The sequence below is a fragment of the Schistocerca nitens genome, chromosome 9 (assembly GCF_023898315.1).
Source record: "Schistocerca nitens isolate TAMUIC-IGC-003100 chromosome 9, iqSchNite1.1, whole genome shotgun sequence".
NCBI lineage: Eukaryota > Metazoa > Arthropoda > Insecta > Orthoptera > Acrididae > Schistocerca > Schistocerca nitens.
The window spans coordinates 110782553-110802272 of NC_064622.1; the positions used below are offsets into that span (position 1 = coordinate 110782553).

The window sequence follows — 19720 nt, forward strand, 5'->3', positions numbered from 1 at the left end:
CAGTTGTCCCGATACATGCCACATACATCCCTGTGAATTTCATTTGGTTTATGACCTCTGGGCCACAAATATTGAACTACACTTCACTGCTCTTCACAAGCTGATGAGAGTAAAATGCGCGCTATGCTTGTTTTGTACTTCAGGCTCTTCTGTATAGACCCTCACGTGAAAATAAAATATCCTTTTTAGTGCAATCTTCAAACCATATCACCATTAAATTTCAACACTCCAGCTGTAAAACCAAGGGACAAAAATATTATTGTGCATTACTTTATGATCCTCCCTCATAACTTATTAATTCATGTGAAACTGTTTTATTATGCCTGCCTGAACCACACACATTGTGGAGAAAGTGCAAATCATTCTCCTCTGGAACACTATTGTATTCATATATTTTGGCGACCTAGAATGGTTTGAGCTCTTAAGAATAAGTACAGACACATATCTATTCCTGTACACAAAATCATTGAATATTTTATCACCAATCAGTTCGTATGTCCCTTTGCCACTAAAAGAGACAGAGGATCCAGCAGTTCTCAAATTAGCCAGCTGTGCAGACTATGAGGTAGTTGCAAAGCAGTTCAGTTTTCTTAATTTGGCAGTTGTATCAGAATACACACTCACTTCATCCATATTAACCAACATTTTAAAAAGCAATTAGCAGCATAACAAGCCAATCAGTAGCCAAATGTGGTACAGCATTTACACAGAGTGAATATTTATTGTGAGAGCTGAAATACAGCAACTGTAGCCATGCTTCAGACTCGATACTGGACTGGTTGTGTGACCAACCAGAACTGACACTGGGAAATCAGTGTAAAGAAAACTGGAATTGGAAAAACCACGTAAAAACAGTAAACATGAGACAAGAAATATAATTTATAAATATTTAGTAATTGTTTCCTGATAGGTATATTTTGTATAACATAAAACAAAAAAATACACTCTCAAGTATAAACACACTCACAAAATTTTAAAAAGTTGCACAAGCATTACTTTGCTCATAAAATTATGACGGCATTTTCCACAAAATTCAATTGTTCGACCAAAACAAACAGTGGACAGTACCAAATAAAAATCAGTCCAAAAAAAAAAAGAGCCAATCATACCCTGAGGAAACTGACTTTGTAATTTTGATTTCTTGTATACAATTATCAGTATTCACTGTTGGAGGAGTAGGGTTCTGTGTCTACAGCTATTTCTTCATAATCCTTCTCCAGGGCACCCAGATCTTCACGAGCTTCACTGAACTCCATCTCCTCCATACCCTCTCCAGTATACCAATGGACAAAGGCACGCTTCTCAAACATTAGGTCAAATTTACGGTCCAGCTTCTCCCACGCTTCTTGGATAGCTGTGGTGTTGCTTAGCATAGACACAGCACGATTTACCTTAGCCAGATCTCCACCTGGTACCTCAGATGGGGGCTGGCAGTTTATTCCTACCTGCAAGAGATGCAGGAAGACATTCAAATGTTATCACACTGTAATCATACAAAATTCTTGCATCAGATCAGGCACTGCAATCATAAAATTCATGGATCATATCCTGCCTTGTCCAAACTTACACAGCTAGCAGTAATGATAAAGAAAATAAAATTAATTATGCTTTATGCTGTTAGATTGAAAAGGCATGAAAGAGTGGTAATTAGTGCCTCAGCTAAGTTTTTTATGGGGGCATGGTAAAATATACAAATGCATAGTTTCATGATGATATATACTGATAAAATTTTCTTGGGCTTCCAGCAATCTCCAGTGGTTTTATCAGAGCATCGTAAAAGTGTTACCAATACCACACACTCTGCCAATGGTCAGACTGTTATTGTATCCACTGAAGTTAGAAAACAGTCTATCTGCTGTATAACATAAGCAAAACCCAAATAACTTTGCATCCAGGCACAGAGAACTACATGATTAAACTGGATGACACCCCTCCTTTCCATTAACAAACAAGTCACAAGTGATGCAATAGCACAGTTACCAAATGCAAGATGTGCCTCCTGAAACTGCATTAACAAATGCTGTAAAATATGTGCAAACACAAAAGGAATAGCTATGAAATCACACATGAAGGTCAATTGACATGAGGTCAAAAAAAGGTTCTAACATTCTCAACAAGCATTTTCTCCCACCAATTAGAACCAGCTTCCAAACAACAAGACCACTTAGCAGCTCAATGCACTGCTTCATGATGAGAGCTTTGAATCTGAAAGGCTAAATGAGAAAGATATAGGTAATATATTTCTACAGCTGTAAAACAAACATTCAGGTGGCCGGGGTGGCTTTACAGCATAATAATTAAAATGCACACATATTGTGGTCAAATAAAGTACATATATATCTCATCAACTGTAGCATTAAATAATGTGCATTTCCCAGTACACTGAAAAAAGGAGCCAGTCAGATCAACAGATAAAGAAGGGTTAGAGGAGGAAGCATCAAAATAGAGATCAATATGTCTGATTCCCACGTTTAGTAAGATTCTTGAATCAGTGATGTTAGTCCAACTTAGTACCTTTTACATTAGAGACAATTTACTCACAGAAACCCAACAAGGATTTCAAAAAGACTGCAGCACCACAACAGCTGTCATAAAATGTTAGCACAAAGTATATAGCTTTCTAGATGGAGAGAAGAATGCTGTGGGTATGTTTTTAGATCTGACAAAGGCATTTAACACAGTCAACCACACACTGCCCTCACAGAAACTGACTGTTTACAGTATCAGACACACATATATTGACCTCCTGTCTACTAACCTACAAAAATAAAAAGTGCACAAATGCAAATGATGAAAATAATGTGAAAAATTAACATTCAGTCTAAAACTGACATAGTAACAAAGGGCATGCCGCACGTCAGTGCTGGGATCACTTCTTTTTCCCTTGCTTGTAAATGACCTCATACGACTTTCATATTCCCATGTAATTAAAAGAGATAATACACTTTCCTGTGCTTGGACATCACAAAAGAATAAATAACCAGGGCCTAGAAGTCTGTGTCGGTGTAACTCCATGAAGTTACTTGGAACAATATTGCTGCCCTGCTGTAGCTCAGCTAACTTCTCTGGATTGCAGTTAGTTCATTTGGATCTATGTTTGTGACAAAATGCATTTTACCTTGTAGGACAATAAAATATATTTGTATGGAATCATATGACCTGTTAGTTGTTACTACATGTAACTACTATCACGAGTACCATACTTCCTACAGTGGTGACTCCAAAATATCAACCATGACGCATTTAAAACACAAAATCTCCCATGCTGGTCCAGTGTCTTACAGTGCCACAGCTACCTCCAGCTCAAATGTTTCCTGCTCTGAGGGATATCAGGCTCACTTCATCATCAACATCTTTGAATTCTGCAAACTTTCCAAGCCTCAGTTTGGTAAAATTTCACTAAAACCTGGGTATAGTGTCCGACCTGTGAGTGTGTAGTGAAGTGGTGAGAATGCTTCCATTGTTTCCATTTATACCACACTAGACTCAAGCCACTTCACACAGAACTGGCCAATGATGTTTGTCAAATTCTCAGTATGACCTTACGAATGATGGTACTGTAAGATGCCGGGTGAGTACTTGCCTAGAAATTCCCATGGACACTCCTTTAGTGCCAGTAAATCTATGTGCATTAACATTCTCAGTGTTTTGCAAAACTATCCAGGCATCCATCAGGGTGTTTGCAATAGTTGGTCAACAATGGCCCCCAGTAAACGTTCCTCAAATCATTTCCAACTACTTACCATCTCCCGGGCAAAATAACATAGGTTTGAGTGATCTTCCTAGACATAAAAGCAAACTACCCAACACAAACATGTCTCATGCAGCATTCATCCATGTCATGACCACCATCATAACGCCCAGATTCAGCACAACTGCATTATTTCATGAGCATACCATGCACATAAAGCACCCAGCAGCTCCAGCAGACCACCACTCACCACCAGTCATGCCCACATTTGTTCTCAGCTCATGTCTATCATGCTGCTCATATTTTGTCTCATCCAAACGTGCTCCATCACTAAGCTTCTCCACTTGCTGTGCCTACCATGCTGCATTTCTCTTCACTACTTTACAACGCGCCACTTCCCCAAAACTTCCATGCCTGCTGAGGCTACTTTGCTGCATATCTCTTTGCCGCTTTATGATGTGCTGCTCCATGATGCCTCCACTCCTGCTGCATCTACTGCACCAGGCAACACCCACCTCATGACAGCGCCAGCCTCACATAACCATGACCCTGCCATTCCATAAGCCCTCAGCCGAAACTCCCTCTGCTGAATGTGGACTTACCTATGCTGTGGTTCATGCTTAATGTGTGCATAATGCAGACCGGAGGCATCACTGAGAACAATGACAAATTTGCAGTACTTCTCAACCATCTTGGTGATAATGCCGATCTCACTAATGACTCTCTGCTTGATGTACACACACAAACAAATAAATATGAGACTGTCAAGGTACTTCTGCTTCAATGCCAATCCCACTCACCAGAGCAACAACTTCATCTAAAGATAAATGAAACCTCACTCTGTCACAGTATGCACACTGTGGCACAAGCTTTGCCTGCAAACTGAGACAAACATACTACCAGATTGCACTCTATGGACTTTGTGGCTGTTGAAACTGCCAGAGAGCATTCAAACAGCAATGCTCACATACAACGACACTCCACTAGATTTCAAACTATGCCTCACTGACAGAATGCTAGTGCTCAGACAGCACCACTCATTGATTAATTCTCATTATAACCATGCTACAGCTAACAGCATCCCAACTGTGCTCTCAGCCTCTACTGCACACCTCATACTGCGCAGACACCAGTCACCCAAAGTCTACCAGGACTCGCTGAACCTTACCTAGCTGGCACCCACTATTGCTCCATGTCGTCTCCCAGGTGATGAGCATAAACAAAAGCCTACAGTGCAGATTACCAACAGCGCTCCTTCACCTGGTTACTGAGCCATGCCTGCCAGTCAAAACAATGTGAGTCATCCAGGCCCTTACACCTGCCTGCACGAACCATCTCTGCTGGTTCCACACTTGCTTCAGCTCCAACACACTGCATAGCAGGCAGCCTTGCTTATATCCAAACCGATCTCATGGACTGATACCAGTGTACCAAGTCACTCGTCCTCTTTCAAGTTGCCATAGATCATCACTTCACAACAGTTTCTGCAGGTCTCATATATGAGCAGGTGGCTCTCACCACTTTATTTACATTGCACAAGTGAATTCTTGTCTTCTACCTGATGCCGGAGCCGACATCAGCATGATTCCACCATTTCTCACTCCCACTACACTTTCATTTTTGCCAATGCAATTACACACAGCTAATGACTTTGTGATACCGATGGTTGGCATGCCTACATCACTCTTGATCTCAGCAGCCACGAAGCTATGCCCTGGATGCTCTTAGTGGCTGAAATGGTGGAACTCATCTTAGGAGTCAACTTCCTCATACAGTACTGTCTACTGCCAGATCTGAACTGCACTCTGCCCCTGTGCCATGATGGCTAACGGTCAATGGCAAGATCATCTACTCTCTTCCTGCCAATGATACACTGCCATCTCCTATTTGCAGTCAGAAATGCCTCTCAGTGTTATCTTGAAATGTCAAACACTTCTGGATGAGCTCTGCATGAGATCTGCTGAATGCTCCAGACTCTGGCATTCCAACTTGGATATGTGAGCAACAAACGACATTCTCTCCTCATGTTTTGCTGAGACATCTAGTGAGCTTTATATGGCTCAACAGCAACTCACTGTTCTGAAACATCTACAACCACTGCTTGATGACAAAGATATCACCTAGGTCTCCAAATAGGTCAGTCAAGTGCCATTACCTAATTGTGCTCACCTGACCATACCCAGTGTTACTGACACTGCCTCTGTGAGCGAGTTGTCCATGGACGATCGTGTTACGATAATACTGTTGCTATGCCCTCAGCCCCCACTTCACATCTGCCCATCCGGCCGCATAATATTTGCGCTATCTGCGATGGGACAGTTCATCACATCAACGCCACCCCTGAACCCACTGGTCTGCCATCACCTAGCTCCCCACAAACTCAAAGCAGCAAAAGCTACCATGTACTAGCTCTTGCATACTGGTATGTATGGTCATCTGACAGTGCCTGGGCTTCTCCTATCAAGCTCATCCTCAAAAAGGATAATACTTGGCAAATTTATGGCAATTATCAGTACCCTAATTCCTGGACTGTAATAGACAGCTACCCCATACCGAACTTACAATACTTCACACACAAATTTGCTGGTGCCACTATATTTAGTGTTAGTGAATGTAACAGGGCTTGTTTCAGATATCTATGGCTGACAAATATCTAACAAAAACTGCAATAATCATGCCGTTCAGTATGTTTGAGTTTTTATTTATGCTGTATCATTAAAAAAAAAAAAAAAAATGCAGCGCAGACCTGGCAGAGGTTTATTGACGGCCTCCTATTTATCACATCATTCTGCTATGCTTACCTAGATGATGTGATAATTTTCTCACTGTCTCCTGATGAACTTGAGATTCATTTATGCACCTTGTTGGACAAGTTAGTACCACACATAATTGTTTGTTGTTGTTGTTGTTGCGGTCTTTAGTCCAGAGACTGATTTGATGCAGCTCTCCATGCTACTCTATCCTGTGCAAGCTTCTTCATCTCCCAATACCCACTGCAACCTACATCCTTCTGAATCTGTTTAGTGTATTCATCTCTTGGTCTCCCTCTACGATTTTTACCCTCCACACTGCCCTCCAATACTAAATTGGTGATCCCTTGATGCCTCAGAATAAGCCCTACCAACCGATCCCTTCTTCTAGTCAAGTTGTGCCACAAATTCCTCTTCTCTCCAATTCTATTCAATACTTCCTCATTAGTTATGTGATCTACCCATCTAATCTTCAGCATTCTTCTGTAGCACCAAATTCCAAAAGCTTCTATTCTCTTCTTGTCTAAACTATTTATCGTCCATGTTTCACTTCCATACATGGCTACACTCCATACAAATACTTTCAGAAATGACTTCCTTACATTTAAATCTATACCCGGTCTTAACAGATTTCTCTTCTTCAGAAACGCTTTCCTTGCCATTGCCAGTCGACATTTTATTTCAGCTCTATTTCAACCATCATCAGTTATTTTGCTCCCCAAATAGCAACACTCCTTTACTACTTTAAGTGTCTCATTTCCTAATCTAATTCCCTCAGCATCACCCGACTTAATTCGACTACATTCCATTATCCTCGTTTTGCTTTCGTTGATTATCATCTTATATCTTCCTTTGAAGACACTGTCCATTCCGTTGAACTGCTGTTGCAAGTCCTTTGTCTCTGACAGAATTACAATGTCATCAGCGAACCTCTAAGTTTTTATTTCTTCTCCATGGATTGTAATTCCTACTCCGAATTTTTCTTTTGTTTCTTTTACCGCTTGCTCAATATACAGATTGAATTACATGGGGGTAGGCTACAACCCGGTCTCACTCCCTTCCCAACCACTGCTTCCCTTTCATGTACCTTGGCTCTTATACCTGCCATCTGGTTTCTGTACAAATTGTAAATAGCCTTTCGCTCCCTGTATTTTACCCCTGCCACCTTCAGAATTTGAAAGAGAGTATTCCAGTCAAGATTGTCAAAAGTTTTCTCTATGTCTACAAATGCTAGACATGTGGGTTTGCCTTTCCTTGATCTTTCTTCTAAGATAAGTCGTAGGGTCAGCATTGCCTCACGTGTTCCAATATTTCTACGGAATCCAAACTGATCTCCCTGACATCGGCTTCTACCATTTTTTCCATTTGTCTGTAAAGAATTTGTGTTAGTATTTTCCAGTCATGACTTATTAAACTGATAGTTTGGCAATTTTCACATCTGTCAACACCTGCTTTCTTTGGGATTGAAATTATTGTATTCTTCTTGAAATCTGAGGGTATTTCGCCTGTCTCATATATCTTGTTCACTAGATGGTCGAGTTTTATTAGGCCTGTCTCTCCCAAGGCTGTCATTAGTTCTAATCGGTTGTTGTCTACTCCCGGGACCTTGTTTTGACTTAGGTCTTTCAGTGCTCTGTCAAACTCTTCACACAGTATCACATCTCCTATTTCAACTTCATCTACATTCTCTTCCATTTCTATAATATTGTCCTCAAGAACATCGCCCTTGTATAGACCCCCTACATACTCCTTCCACCTTTCTGCTTTCCCTTCTTTGCTTAGTACTGGGTTTCCATCTGAGCTCTTAATAGTCATGCAAGTGGTTCTCTTTTCATTACATTTCCTTACATTTGTCCTCCAGCCATCCCTGCTTAGCCATTTTGCACTTCCTGTCCATCTCATTTTTCAGACGTTTGTATTCCTTTGTGACTGCTTCATCTGCTGAATTTTGTATTTTCTCCTTTCATCAATTAAATTAAATCTCTTCTGTTACCCAAGGATTTCTATAAGCCCTTGTCTTTTTACCTACTTGATCCTCTGCTACCGTCACTATTTCGTCTCTCAAACCTACCCATTCTTCTTCTACAGTATTTCTTTCCCCCATTCTTGTCAATCATTCCCTCATGCTCTCCCTGAAGCTCTCTACAACCTCTGGATCTTTCAGTTTATCCAGATCTCATCTCCTCAGTTTCCCACCTTTTTGCAGTTTCTTCAGTTTTAGTCTACAATTCATAACCAATAGATTGTGGTCAGAGTCCACATCTGCCCGTGGAAATGTCTTACAATTTAAAACCTGGTTCCTGAATTTCTGTCTCACCATCATATAATATATCTGACATCTTCCAGTATCTCCAGGCTTCTTCCATGTATACAACCTTCTTTCATGATTCTTGAACCAAGTGTTAGCTATGATTAAGTTATGCTCTGGGCAAAATTCTACCAGGGGGCTTCCTCTTTCATTCCTTACTCCCATTCCATATTCATCTACTACATTTCCTTCTCTTCCTTTTCCTACTGTTGAGTTCCAGTCACCCATGACTATCAAATTTTCGTCTCCCTTCACTATCTGAATAATTTCTTTTATCCCATCATACATTTCATCGATCTCATCACCTGCGGAGCTAGTTGGCATATAAACTTGTACTACTGTCATAAGCGTGGGCTTCGTGTCTATCTTGGCCACAATAATGCATTCACTATGCTGTTTGTAGTAGCTCACCCACATTCCTATTTTCCTATTCATTATTAAACCTACTCCTGCATTACCCCTATTTGATTTTGTATTTATAACCCTGTATTCACCTGACCTGAAGTCTTGCTCCTCCTGCCATTGAACTTCACAATTCCCACTATATCTAACTTTAACCTATCCATTTCCCTTTTTAAATTTTCTAACCTACCTTCCTGATTAAGGGATCTGACATTTTACACTCCGATCCATAGAACGCAAGTTTTCTCTCTCCTGATAACAACATCCTCCTGAGTAGTCCCTGCCCGGAGATCCGAATGGGGACTATTTTACCTCTGGAATATTTTACCCAAGAGGACACCATCATCATTTATCCATACAGTAATGCTGCATGCCCTTGGGAAAAATTATGGCTGTAGTTTACCCTTGCTCTCAGCCGTTCGCAGTACCAGCACAGCAAGGCTGTTTTGGTTAGTGTTACAAGGCCAGATCAGTCAATCATCCAGACTGCTGCCACTGCAACTACTGAAAAGGCTGCTGCCCCTCTTCAGGAACCACATGTTTGTGTGGCCTCTCAACAGATACCCCTCCGTTGTGGTTGCGCCTACAGTACGACTATCTGTATCGCTGAGGCACGAAAGCCTCCCCACCAACGGCAAGGTCCATGGATCATGGGGAGGCACACATAATTAATAAAGCATCGACCAAACGTCCAATGATGAGGACACATGATTGCCATAGTTGGCATTTATCATTATTACACACATAATAATGATGAATGCCAACTATGGCAATCATGTGTCATCATCATTGGACGTTTGGTTGATGCTTCATGAATATGCTCCATGCCAGAAAAAAAAGGGAACAAATCTGCCTCCTCCCTACCCTCTCGGACTATCAAGAACTACAATGTTTCCCTGCAGTCATCAGTTTTTACAGGTGTCATCTCCCACACACTGATGAAACACTCTTGCCTCTGACTGATCCACTGCTCAGCAAGAACACCACCAGCAAACAATGCCTGACATGGGTGCCTGAAATGCAAACTGCCCTTGACAAGACAAAATCCGACCTAACACAGGCTGTCACCCCCATCCTTCTGTCACTGGATGCAAACTTTGTGATCACCACAGACGCCAGTGACCACATAACTGGCGCATTACTGCAACAAGATATTGCCAGCATAACACAGCCACTGTGTTTCTTGTCTTGAGAGGTAATCGATACTCAGAAGAAGTGGTCAAATATTGATAGAGAGCTTGTGGCCATCTATTAGGTGGTCTCCTTTTTGCAGAGTGACATTAAAGGATCCCTCTAACCATTTACACCGACCACAATCCTCTTGAAGGTGCGATCAAAAGCCCTTCTCTTAACATCAAGCCAAGTGCTTTTGCCACCTTGACCTGTCTTGCAATTTATCACAGACATCAGATATGTTGGAGGTGCAGAAAATATAGTTGCAGACTACCTGTCCTGCTTGGTGGTCACATCTACTCAGCTGGACTTGATCTTCTCACTGGCGCACTAGCCACAGACCCCGACCTATAACAACTACTCACCGGACAAGACGCTGGCCTACAACTATGACAGTGCATACTGCCATGGACCACCAAACCTGTTTCATGTGATGTGTCGCATAAGAGAATATAACCAGTCATCCCAAAATCATACAACTGTTTTTATTTTGGCTGCTGCATGAATCTGAGAATAGATGTATAGTATTGGTGCCACCATTTAGTTGTTTTTTATCTATGTCAGAATGAAAGTCCAGCAAAGCTGAAGCAACTTGATTGCATCCTCTAGAGGATTCCATCTCCAACCAGGTGTAGAAAACAGTACTTTCATCCTTTTTTTCCTGAGTATGGATCATGATGCACCGATTGTGTAACCATACTAGTCTAGTAAAGAAAACATCACTGACTTGATAGTTCTAGAATAGGCTGGTTTTGTTAGATGTCAAAGCAAATCTTAATGACAGCTGGGCTATCTTCATTCATTGTATCATAAAACTGCTTTGCATGAATTTTATTTAACTTGTAACAAGTTCACAGATCACTCTTCTTCTGCAGACATGTTTCGGCTTTTATTTCCATTAAACCAATCTTACAAGTGGAGCAGCTATCGCTGCGAGGAGTTCTTTGTAAAATACGTGCTTGTATTTTGATAAGGAACATTGTTTCAGTCCTAAATTTTTCTCTTTCTGCAAATAATCTCTTGAACATTTTATTGACTGTGAGAACTGAAGGCAAATAACCTCTCATAAACTTCCCCCTTCCACGGAGGCTCTCTCTGCCATTCTTAATGGTAGTAGTTACCTCCTTACAATTGTTTCCTGTTCTGTCGTCTCCTCTTCTTTCCTTTGGCACCCTCCCTCCTTCATCGAACCTCCTTGCTAGATAGGATTATATATTTACATTTTTTGCATGTAGGCCATTGAGTTGATGTCTTTGCAAATGTCATACATAGGTTGAGCAGAACACAGTAGAAAACACTTACATATATTAGTGATGTATACACTCATCTTAATATTCTAATTATATTACATGTTACTACAGAGGGCAAGTAGATTAGAATTCAGTGAGTGAATACAAACATTTATTTACTAAGAAGGCTTAAAACTCCCTGTGCAACGGCTTTGGTTCACAAGTTTTCAAAGCCTGTGGTAGCTTGCAGAACCATATCTGTCCATTAATATGAGAACTATTTAAGTTATTTTTACTTTTGTCATCTGACTGAAGGGGTTACCCTTACTTCCAGTATCATAATTATGTGTATCACTGCACTTATTTACTTTAACAATTTTAGACAAATATAAGGAATGTATTTTTAGATATTTATGCTGGACAAAGGTTTCACAACAGGACTCTCGGGACTTTAGTACATTCGTTAAACTAATGCCTCTTTTCTATAGTACTAATATACTATTCAAATGCAGGACTGCCTCACAACCTAATAGTTCAATAGCAAAATTAAGAAATGGATAAACTGTTCCATAGTAAACATTTTTTAGTGTTTGACTTGGGACTATTTTTGCCAGCTGACTTACAGATACAAGTTACTGCTGATTTTCTCACATAAAGAAGTAATGTGGTTTATCCAACTGAGATTTTTTGTTCAGGTGAACACCAAGAAATTTAATTTGGTTTCTGCTGATCTAATACCACAAATATTGTTTATTTCAGTCTCATGGTATTTTAAACATTAGTAGCTGGGATTTACTGATGTTGATGTTTAGACTCTGGTGTAGAAAATATGTAGTTACTTCCATCACACCCATAGTTGCAGCGTAGTGTAATGTCTCCAAGTGTTTCTCATAAAATAAAATTTTTTTGGTTTGGTTTGGGGTATAAAGGGACCAAACTATAATGTCATCAGACCCTTTATCCTCAGGCAAACAAGTCTCAAGGTAAACAATTAAAACAAAGAACTTGGGGGAAGTGAAAGGGGGTAAAACTAATGGGAAACCACACCAAAAGAGAAAATAAAAGAAGCCAATGAAGGAGGGGGGGGGGGGGGGGGGACATACGGACATACACTAAAATGAAAGGTAGAGGAAGGCAATAAAATCACATAGCAGATGGCTCAGGCTGATTGATCACAAGGATAAAAAAGGATTAGCCAGCCACTATGCAATATACTAAAATTGCCAGCCTAAAAGACAAGGTGAGAATAACACACATAGGGAAAAGACAAGCAACACGGCAAACGAAATGCAAAAAAAGAGCAATTAAGATGTAAAAGGGAGGGAGGGTGGAGGCCTGGGAGAGAAAGCCAGACACCCAATCTTGGATGGTACAATACAAACCACCCTCATGAACAAAACATAAAATTTAATCAGCCATTGAGGCATTGTTGCCCAACTCCATAGGTAGAGTGCTGGGAAGGTTAAAAGTCTGCCACAGAGCGGCTACAATTGGGCAGTCCAACAAGAGGTGGACAGTAGTCATACGGAAGCCACAGTGACACTGAGGTGGGTCCTTGCGATGGAGGAGGTGACCATGTGTTAGTCAAGTATGGCCGAAGTGAAGCCGTCCAAGGATAACAGTGTCCCTACGAGTGGCTTGCATGGGTGACTGCCACACATTCGTTGTCTCCTTGATAACACGGACTTTGTTTGGGGTACTGAAGGCACACCATTCAGTATCTCAGATCATGAAAACATTGTGGCAGAAGACTGATCAGAGATCAGACTCCGGTAGGCCAATTTCCAGAGCTGGTTGACCAGTAGCCTGTTTGGCCAGGTTGTCAGCAAGTTCATTGCCCAGTAACCCGACATGTCCTGGAGTCCAAATAAAGGTCATTGAATGTCCGCTGGTCCTGAGGACATAAAGAGAATCTGGGATAGCTGTGACCAAAGGATGTCAAGGGAAACACTGGTTGAGAATTTGTAGGCTGTTTAAAGAGCCACTACAGATGATGAATGACTCACCAGCGCAGGAGTCGATATGCTCAAGGGTGCAATAGATGTCTACCAACTCTGCAGTGAAAACACTGCAGCTGCCCAGCAAGGAGAGGTGTTCAGTATGTCCAACAAGACTGTCGACCACTGATCCATCGGTGTAGTCTATTTCTTGAGTCCTGGAACTCGCCCAGAAGAGAGAGAAATTGCCGGTGGAGGGCTTCAGATGGAACACAGCCTTTTGGACCTTGCAATAGGTCCACCCAAAGCCATGGCTGAGGCATGGACCATGGAGGTGTACAGAAGTGGACTGCAGGAAAGATGGTAAGGGAAAGCATTGAGTTTATTAAGAAGCGACTGGACATGGACAGTGAGGGGATTTCCAGTTTTGGGCCACTGTTGTGAAAGATAGATCGCCGCGTTAGGGAAAAGGAGACAGTAATTAAGATAGCAAGGCAAACTATGAATGTGGGTGGTGTAATTTGCAAGATAGCTGCCGATGAAGCCGCAATGTAGGAATGCCAGCTTCCACAAAGAGGCTGTTCACGGGTCTCGTTCAAAAGGCTTCTGTCACGAATCAAGCTCCACAGTGGTGGATAGGGTCCAGCAGATGCAGTGCAGAGGGCGATGCTGAACCATACACCATGCTCCCATAATCAATATGGGACTGTATGAGGGCTTTGTACAGTTGCAGCAGTGTACGAAGATTAGCACCCCAGTTGGTGTGGCTCAGGTATTGAATAATTTTAAGGTGCCGCCAGCACTTGTCCTTAAGCTGACGAAGATGGGGAAGCCAAGTTAAGTGGGTGTTGAAGACCAGTCTCAAAAAGTGGTAAGTGTCCACTACATCTAGTAGTTGGTCATCAAGGTAAAGTTCTGGGTGGGGATGGACAGTACAACGATGACAGAAGTGTATGATACAAGTTTTGGCAGCCAAACACTGAAAGCCTTGAGTGTGGGCCCATGACTGTGCCTTCCATATAGCTCCCTGCAGCTGGTGTTCAGCCACAACAATAGAAAAGGAGCAAAAGGAAATACAGAAATCATCATCATATAGGACGGGAGATACTGATGATCCTACTGCAAATGCGAGACTATTGACGGCAATTAAAAAGAGTGGGCACTCAGGACAGAGCCCTGTGGGACCCCATTCTCTTGTATATAGGGTGCACTGTGGGAAGCATTGACAAACTCTGAAAATGTGGAGTGAGAAAAAATCCTGTGAAAAATTGGGAGCAGTCCCCAGAGACCTCACTCATGCAGAGTAGCGAGGACGTGGTGTTGCCAAGTGGTACCGTAGGCCTTCATGATGTTGAAAAAGACGGCAATAAGGTGTTGTCACCAGGAAAAGGCCGATCGAATGGCATACTCCAGGTACACCAAGTTGTCAATCGTGAAGCATACTTGGCAAAAACTGCCCTGGGACAGAGCCAGAAGGCCCGGAGACTCAAGGAGCCAACACAACCGCTGACACACCATAGCTGCACAGAATGTTGGTTAGGACGATAAGATGATAGCTATCAACATCTAGTGTGTTCTTACCAGTCTTTAGCGCTGGGATGATGATACTTTCCCGCAATTTTGATGGGAACTTGCCATCACTCCAGATGCAGTTGAAGACAGCAAGATGGTGCCACTGGGAATCCACAGACAAATGTTTCAGCATTTGTGAATGGATGCAGTCTGGGCCAGGGGATGTGTCAGGACAGTTGGCAGAGCTTTGTCCAAACCAGGGATGGGGAGGTTCATGTTCCAATGTTGGGGACATAGCATTCCCAACACTCCTGCTTCCTTCATTTGATGAGGAGGAAAACCTTGGCATGGAGCCATTTGAAGGTAATAAGGTTCTCCAGAGAGGAGTGGCACTTATGATGTTGGAGGGTCCACCTATAGTCTCTAATGGCCACAGTGATTTCTGGTGACCACCAAGGCACTGACTTCTGCCAGGGGTAACTGGAGGAACAAAGGATTGCCGATTCAGTTGTGGCAATAGTGGTATTAGTGATGGTGTGAATCATCTCATAAATAGTAGCATGCAATGGAGATTCAGCAGTGGTAGCAGATGTGAAAGTGTCCCAGTCAGCCTTGGGAAAAGCCCACCTGGCCAAGTGTGGAGATGAGGGACACTGGAGCAGGGAGAGAAAGAGTGGAAAGTGGTCACTACCACACAAGTTGTCATGTGCTGTCCAGTGGATAGATGGGAGAAGACTAGGACCGAAAACTGAGAGATCAATAGCTAAATATGTGCCGTGTTCCAGACTGAAATCTGTGGGGGCACCTGTATTTAGGAGGCAAAGATTGAGTTGAGTTAGTGGGTCCTCAACATCTTTGCCATGGCCAGTAACTTTGGTTCCACCCCACAAAGGGTTATGGGGGTTATGGGCATTAAAATCACCCAAAAGAAGAAAATGTGGGGGGAGTTGTGAAATGAATACAGCCAATACATGGGGTGGTGCATCACCATCTGGAGGGAGGTAGGTGTTAGAGATGGTAATTTCCTGTGTTGTCCTCACTCTGACAGCCACAGCTTCTAAAGGTGTTTGAAGGGACACAGGTTCACTACAGACAGAGGTAGTGACAAAGAGACTGACTCCACTGATGGTCTGTCACAGGCAGTATGGTTCTTGTAGTACTCCCTATAGCCACGAAGAGCAGGGGCCCACATTGAGGGAAACCAGGTTTCCTGAAGGACAATGCAAAAAGCAAGTGTAATACTTAAAAGGTGACACAACTCAGCCAGGTGGTGAAAAAACTGCCACAGTTCCACTGGAGAATGGTGCTTTCTGTTGTCTGGGAAGGCATAAAGTGACCAAGGAGGTAAAATTATGCCTCAGCATCACCTCCCATCACCGGTTGAGTGTTGGAATCCTGTAGCATTGCATCCGAGCTATCAGTGAGCTCTAGGTCCTCAGAGGATGCCAAAATCTCCGTGTCCTCAGATGCAGAGACATGAGGGAGTGCAAGCAGTCACTGGAGGCTCCATTTCTTATCAGACTTCTTCTTTGAAGCTCCTTAGGGGCTTGCTGAGAGGGCTCTTGCAAGAAACTTCAGGAACAGAGAAAAACTGTGAAGCCCTCCAACCAGCAACCACTGGCTCTTTCAGCCACTGGCTTCATCACTGGGGGGGGGGGGGGGGGGGGGGAGACCATGGAAGGTAGAGTCCCAAGGTATCAAGAGGGAGGTGTCATCAGCATAGGTTACTAGATGTGAGTTAATGGATTGTGTCATGACATTGACATAAACCACGAAGAGAAAGGGACAAGGATCAATCCCTGCAGTACCACCTGGATTATTGTATCTCTAGATAACTGGAAATCTATTACCTTATTATCTATTTTACATGAAAGTTTAGTACACTGTTTGTGATTTGTCAAGTATATGGTCATTAATTGTAAATTAAGTCCTTGATGTTTTAAGCCTTCAGTTTCTTAATGAGCAGCCCTTGGTCGACTGAGTCGAAGACTTTTGAAAGATCTAAGAACATGCCTGCTGTCTTCATACCTTGGTCTAGGAGGGTGTACATCTCATGGAGAAATTCACAACTGCAGTAGTTGTGCACCAATCTTGCCTAAAGCCATGTTGTGTTTCTGTTAACAATTTTTTCTTTGTAAAATAACCAGAAAGCTGAGAAAGGATAACCATTTCCAAAACCTTACTAAAGGTAGGGGTCAATGATACTGAGTGTTAGTTTGAAACCTCTTTTGTACTCCCCTTCTTATGCAATGGTTTAAAAATGCTTATTTTTAGACTACTAGCATAAGTACTTTCTCAAATACTGTAGTTTATGGGGTGCATTAGTGGTTTAACTGTTTCCCTTATGCATTTTTAACTACTACACTCGACACACAATCCCATCCAGCTGAGTACTTGTCTTTAATGTGAGGATTACCTTTCCTTGCTTGTATAATTTTCTCTAATCTCGTCAGATTAAAAACTTACTGCTTGAGTAGTGTATTTTGGTATCTCTTAGTACGTTTCTAAAGTGTGTGTTGGATTTCCTGTTGATGATATGAAATGCTTATGAAAAAGATTACATAATGCTTTAGGTTCTTTTATAATATTACCATCCTGTATAATGCATAAAGGTTTGCTGTTCCTAGTTGTGGAGGTTTTTCGATACTTATTGATCAGCTTCCAGGATACTGTGCTTACATTTGTAGATTTTGAGATTTCATTACTGTGGACTTGTTTTCTAAGGTTTAAAAATTCTGATTTAAAGGTCTTCTTAGCTGTGTTATATTTTTGTTTGAAAATGTGCAGTCTTGTTGATTTGTACAGGACATTCACGTCATAAATATTATGCCTGAGTTTAACAGGGCTGCTGGAAGTCTGAGTTCACTATTTCTTCCACTCTGAATCTGTATTGGCCTTCTCTGCATTTCTTTAATGGGACAACAGGAATCAAATTGTCTCAACAGGACATTATAGAACTCACCCCATTTGCTATCTGATCCTTCCACATGGTGGATCTGAGACCCTTGTATCCATGGTAACTATATTTCTAAGATAATTGTTATAAGTTAATACATCTACAAGTTTCATGTTAGCAGTGTTGTTGGAGTTTGCATCAATGTTAAGATCTCTAAGTACAGTAAGGTCACTGGGACCAGTTTGCCTATTTACAGTATTGAAGATATTGAGAAAATGGATCACATCTACACAAAGTGGTCTGTATATGCCTATTATTTATGTTTTACTACATTGACTTCGTGCTCTTTTTTTTGAATTGCAATACCACTTAATTGTAAATACCCCTTCACAATATTTCTCAATAAATGTAACTTTCTTAGACTGAATATGTTCTCTCACAAAGACTGCCACACCTCGACCCTTATGCTGTTTGCTACAATAACTGTTTACCAGTACATAACCATCTATTTTATAATAGCTAATTTCATTACATTTTTGCCCATGTACAGTCAATACTAACACTTGTAGTGAATGCTCATTTAGAAATTTTTGTAGGATACTGAGTTTCTTTTTAAGGTACTGCACGTTCAGATGTATCCTGCTAAGTGAGACCATGGTTTCTTCTCAGCTTATAATCTGTGGAGAGTTGTAGTGTTCTGTGAGACTAGAATCAAGATTATCTTCACTGTTGTATTTATCTTCTACATGATTGATTACACTGACTGCACAGGGTTCACATTTATCTAGTTTGCCTGGTTGATCACTGCCCTAATGGTTCTTTTCTCTAAAACAGCTTCAGGACTATAGCCTACTGCTATAGGTTCCTTCTGGTAGGTGAATGGGCCACAGAGAACTTTTATTTCATTCACTAACCTTAATTTTCCCTTCCTGAGTAGTCCATGCTGGGTGTGTTCATCTGGGTTCATTTTGCATACATGACTTTATATACCTGAATTTTTCAAATAATTTTTGCAGTACTGAATTGTTAGTTTCTAGTTCTCTATTAACACAAGACCACTCTGGAATATCATATCATACTGGTACTATCCTTTGTCATGCCAGATAGTTCTTGGAAACTGGCAGCACAAACAGGCAATACTTCATCCTCCTTCTAATGGTATACTTCACTGTCACTGTTTTCTCTTTTTGCATTCTGGGTGTCCACTACACTGTACTGAGAAGAAATATTAAGAATTTTTAACACACACTTATCTTGATTCATTTTATTTAACGATGTCATGTGATGATGAAAGTGGGAAATATCTTCACAGCAGCATTCAGCAGCTTTGCATTCTTTCATTCCTTTAGCTTTTGAAGGTGAAACCTTGTGTCCATTGATTGCATTTAACTAAAGGTTCCTTTTTACACTTTTTGATTTGCGTTTCAGGTCGATGTAAGCTCTCTTTGAATCAGTATTTTCTCCCATTGGAACATTCGTTGACCTGTATGCCATTTTCAGAGTCGCAAGGATAATCATCCATTCTGCTTCCACTTGGAAAATTTCTTTGTAGATGTACACGTGAGTGTCAAGTGAATACTTGTCTAAAAGTACGCTGTAGTGGTTTTGGCGACAGTGAAGTCTGGTTGCAACATTATTCCCGCCAGTAAATTTTGTTACAACAATGAAAAACATCGCTTGAAGGAACCAATGTACTCTATTATTGTTAACTGCTTGCAGCCGAAAGAGAGCTGAGACAGTAGAGAGTAATTATACTGCATTTGTCGATTTCTGCTGTAACAGTAAGATTGCATTTATTGAATTTTGTTAAAACCTAGTGTTC

At 41.4% G+C, this 19720-nt stretch overlaps 1 protein-coding gene across 1 annotated transcript in view; it reads right to left on the bottom strand.

Annotated features, from left to right (window-relative positions):
* Positions 1-1154: 1154 nt before the first annotated feature.
* LOC126204042 (tubulin alpha chain-like) overlaps positions 1155-19720 on the bottom strand; it is a 55178-nt gene continuing 36612 nt past the window's right edge. Inside the window, exon 4 of the mRNA XM_049938467.1 lies at positions 1155-1445. Coding sequence (XP_049794424.1) covers positions 1155-1445 — 291 coding nt within the window. The remainder of the gene's footprint in view (positions 1446-19720) is intronic.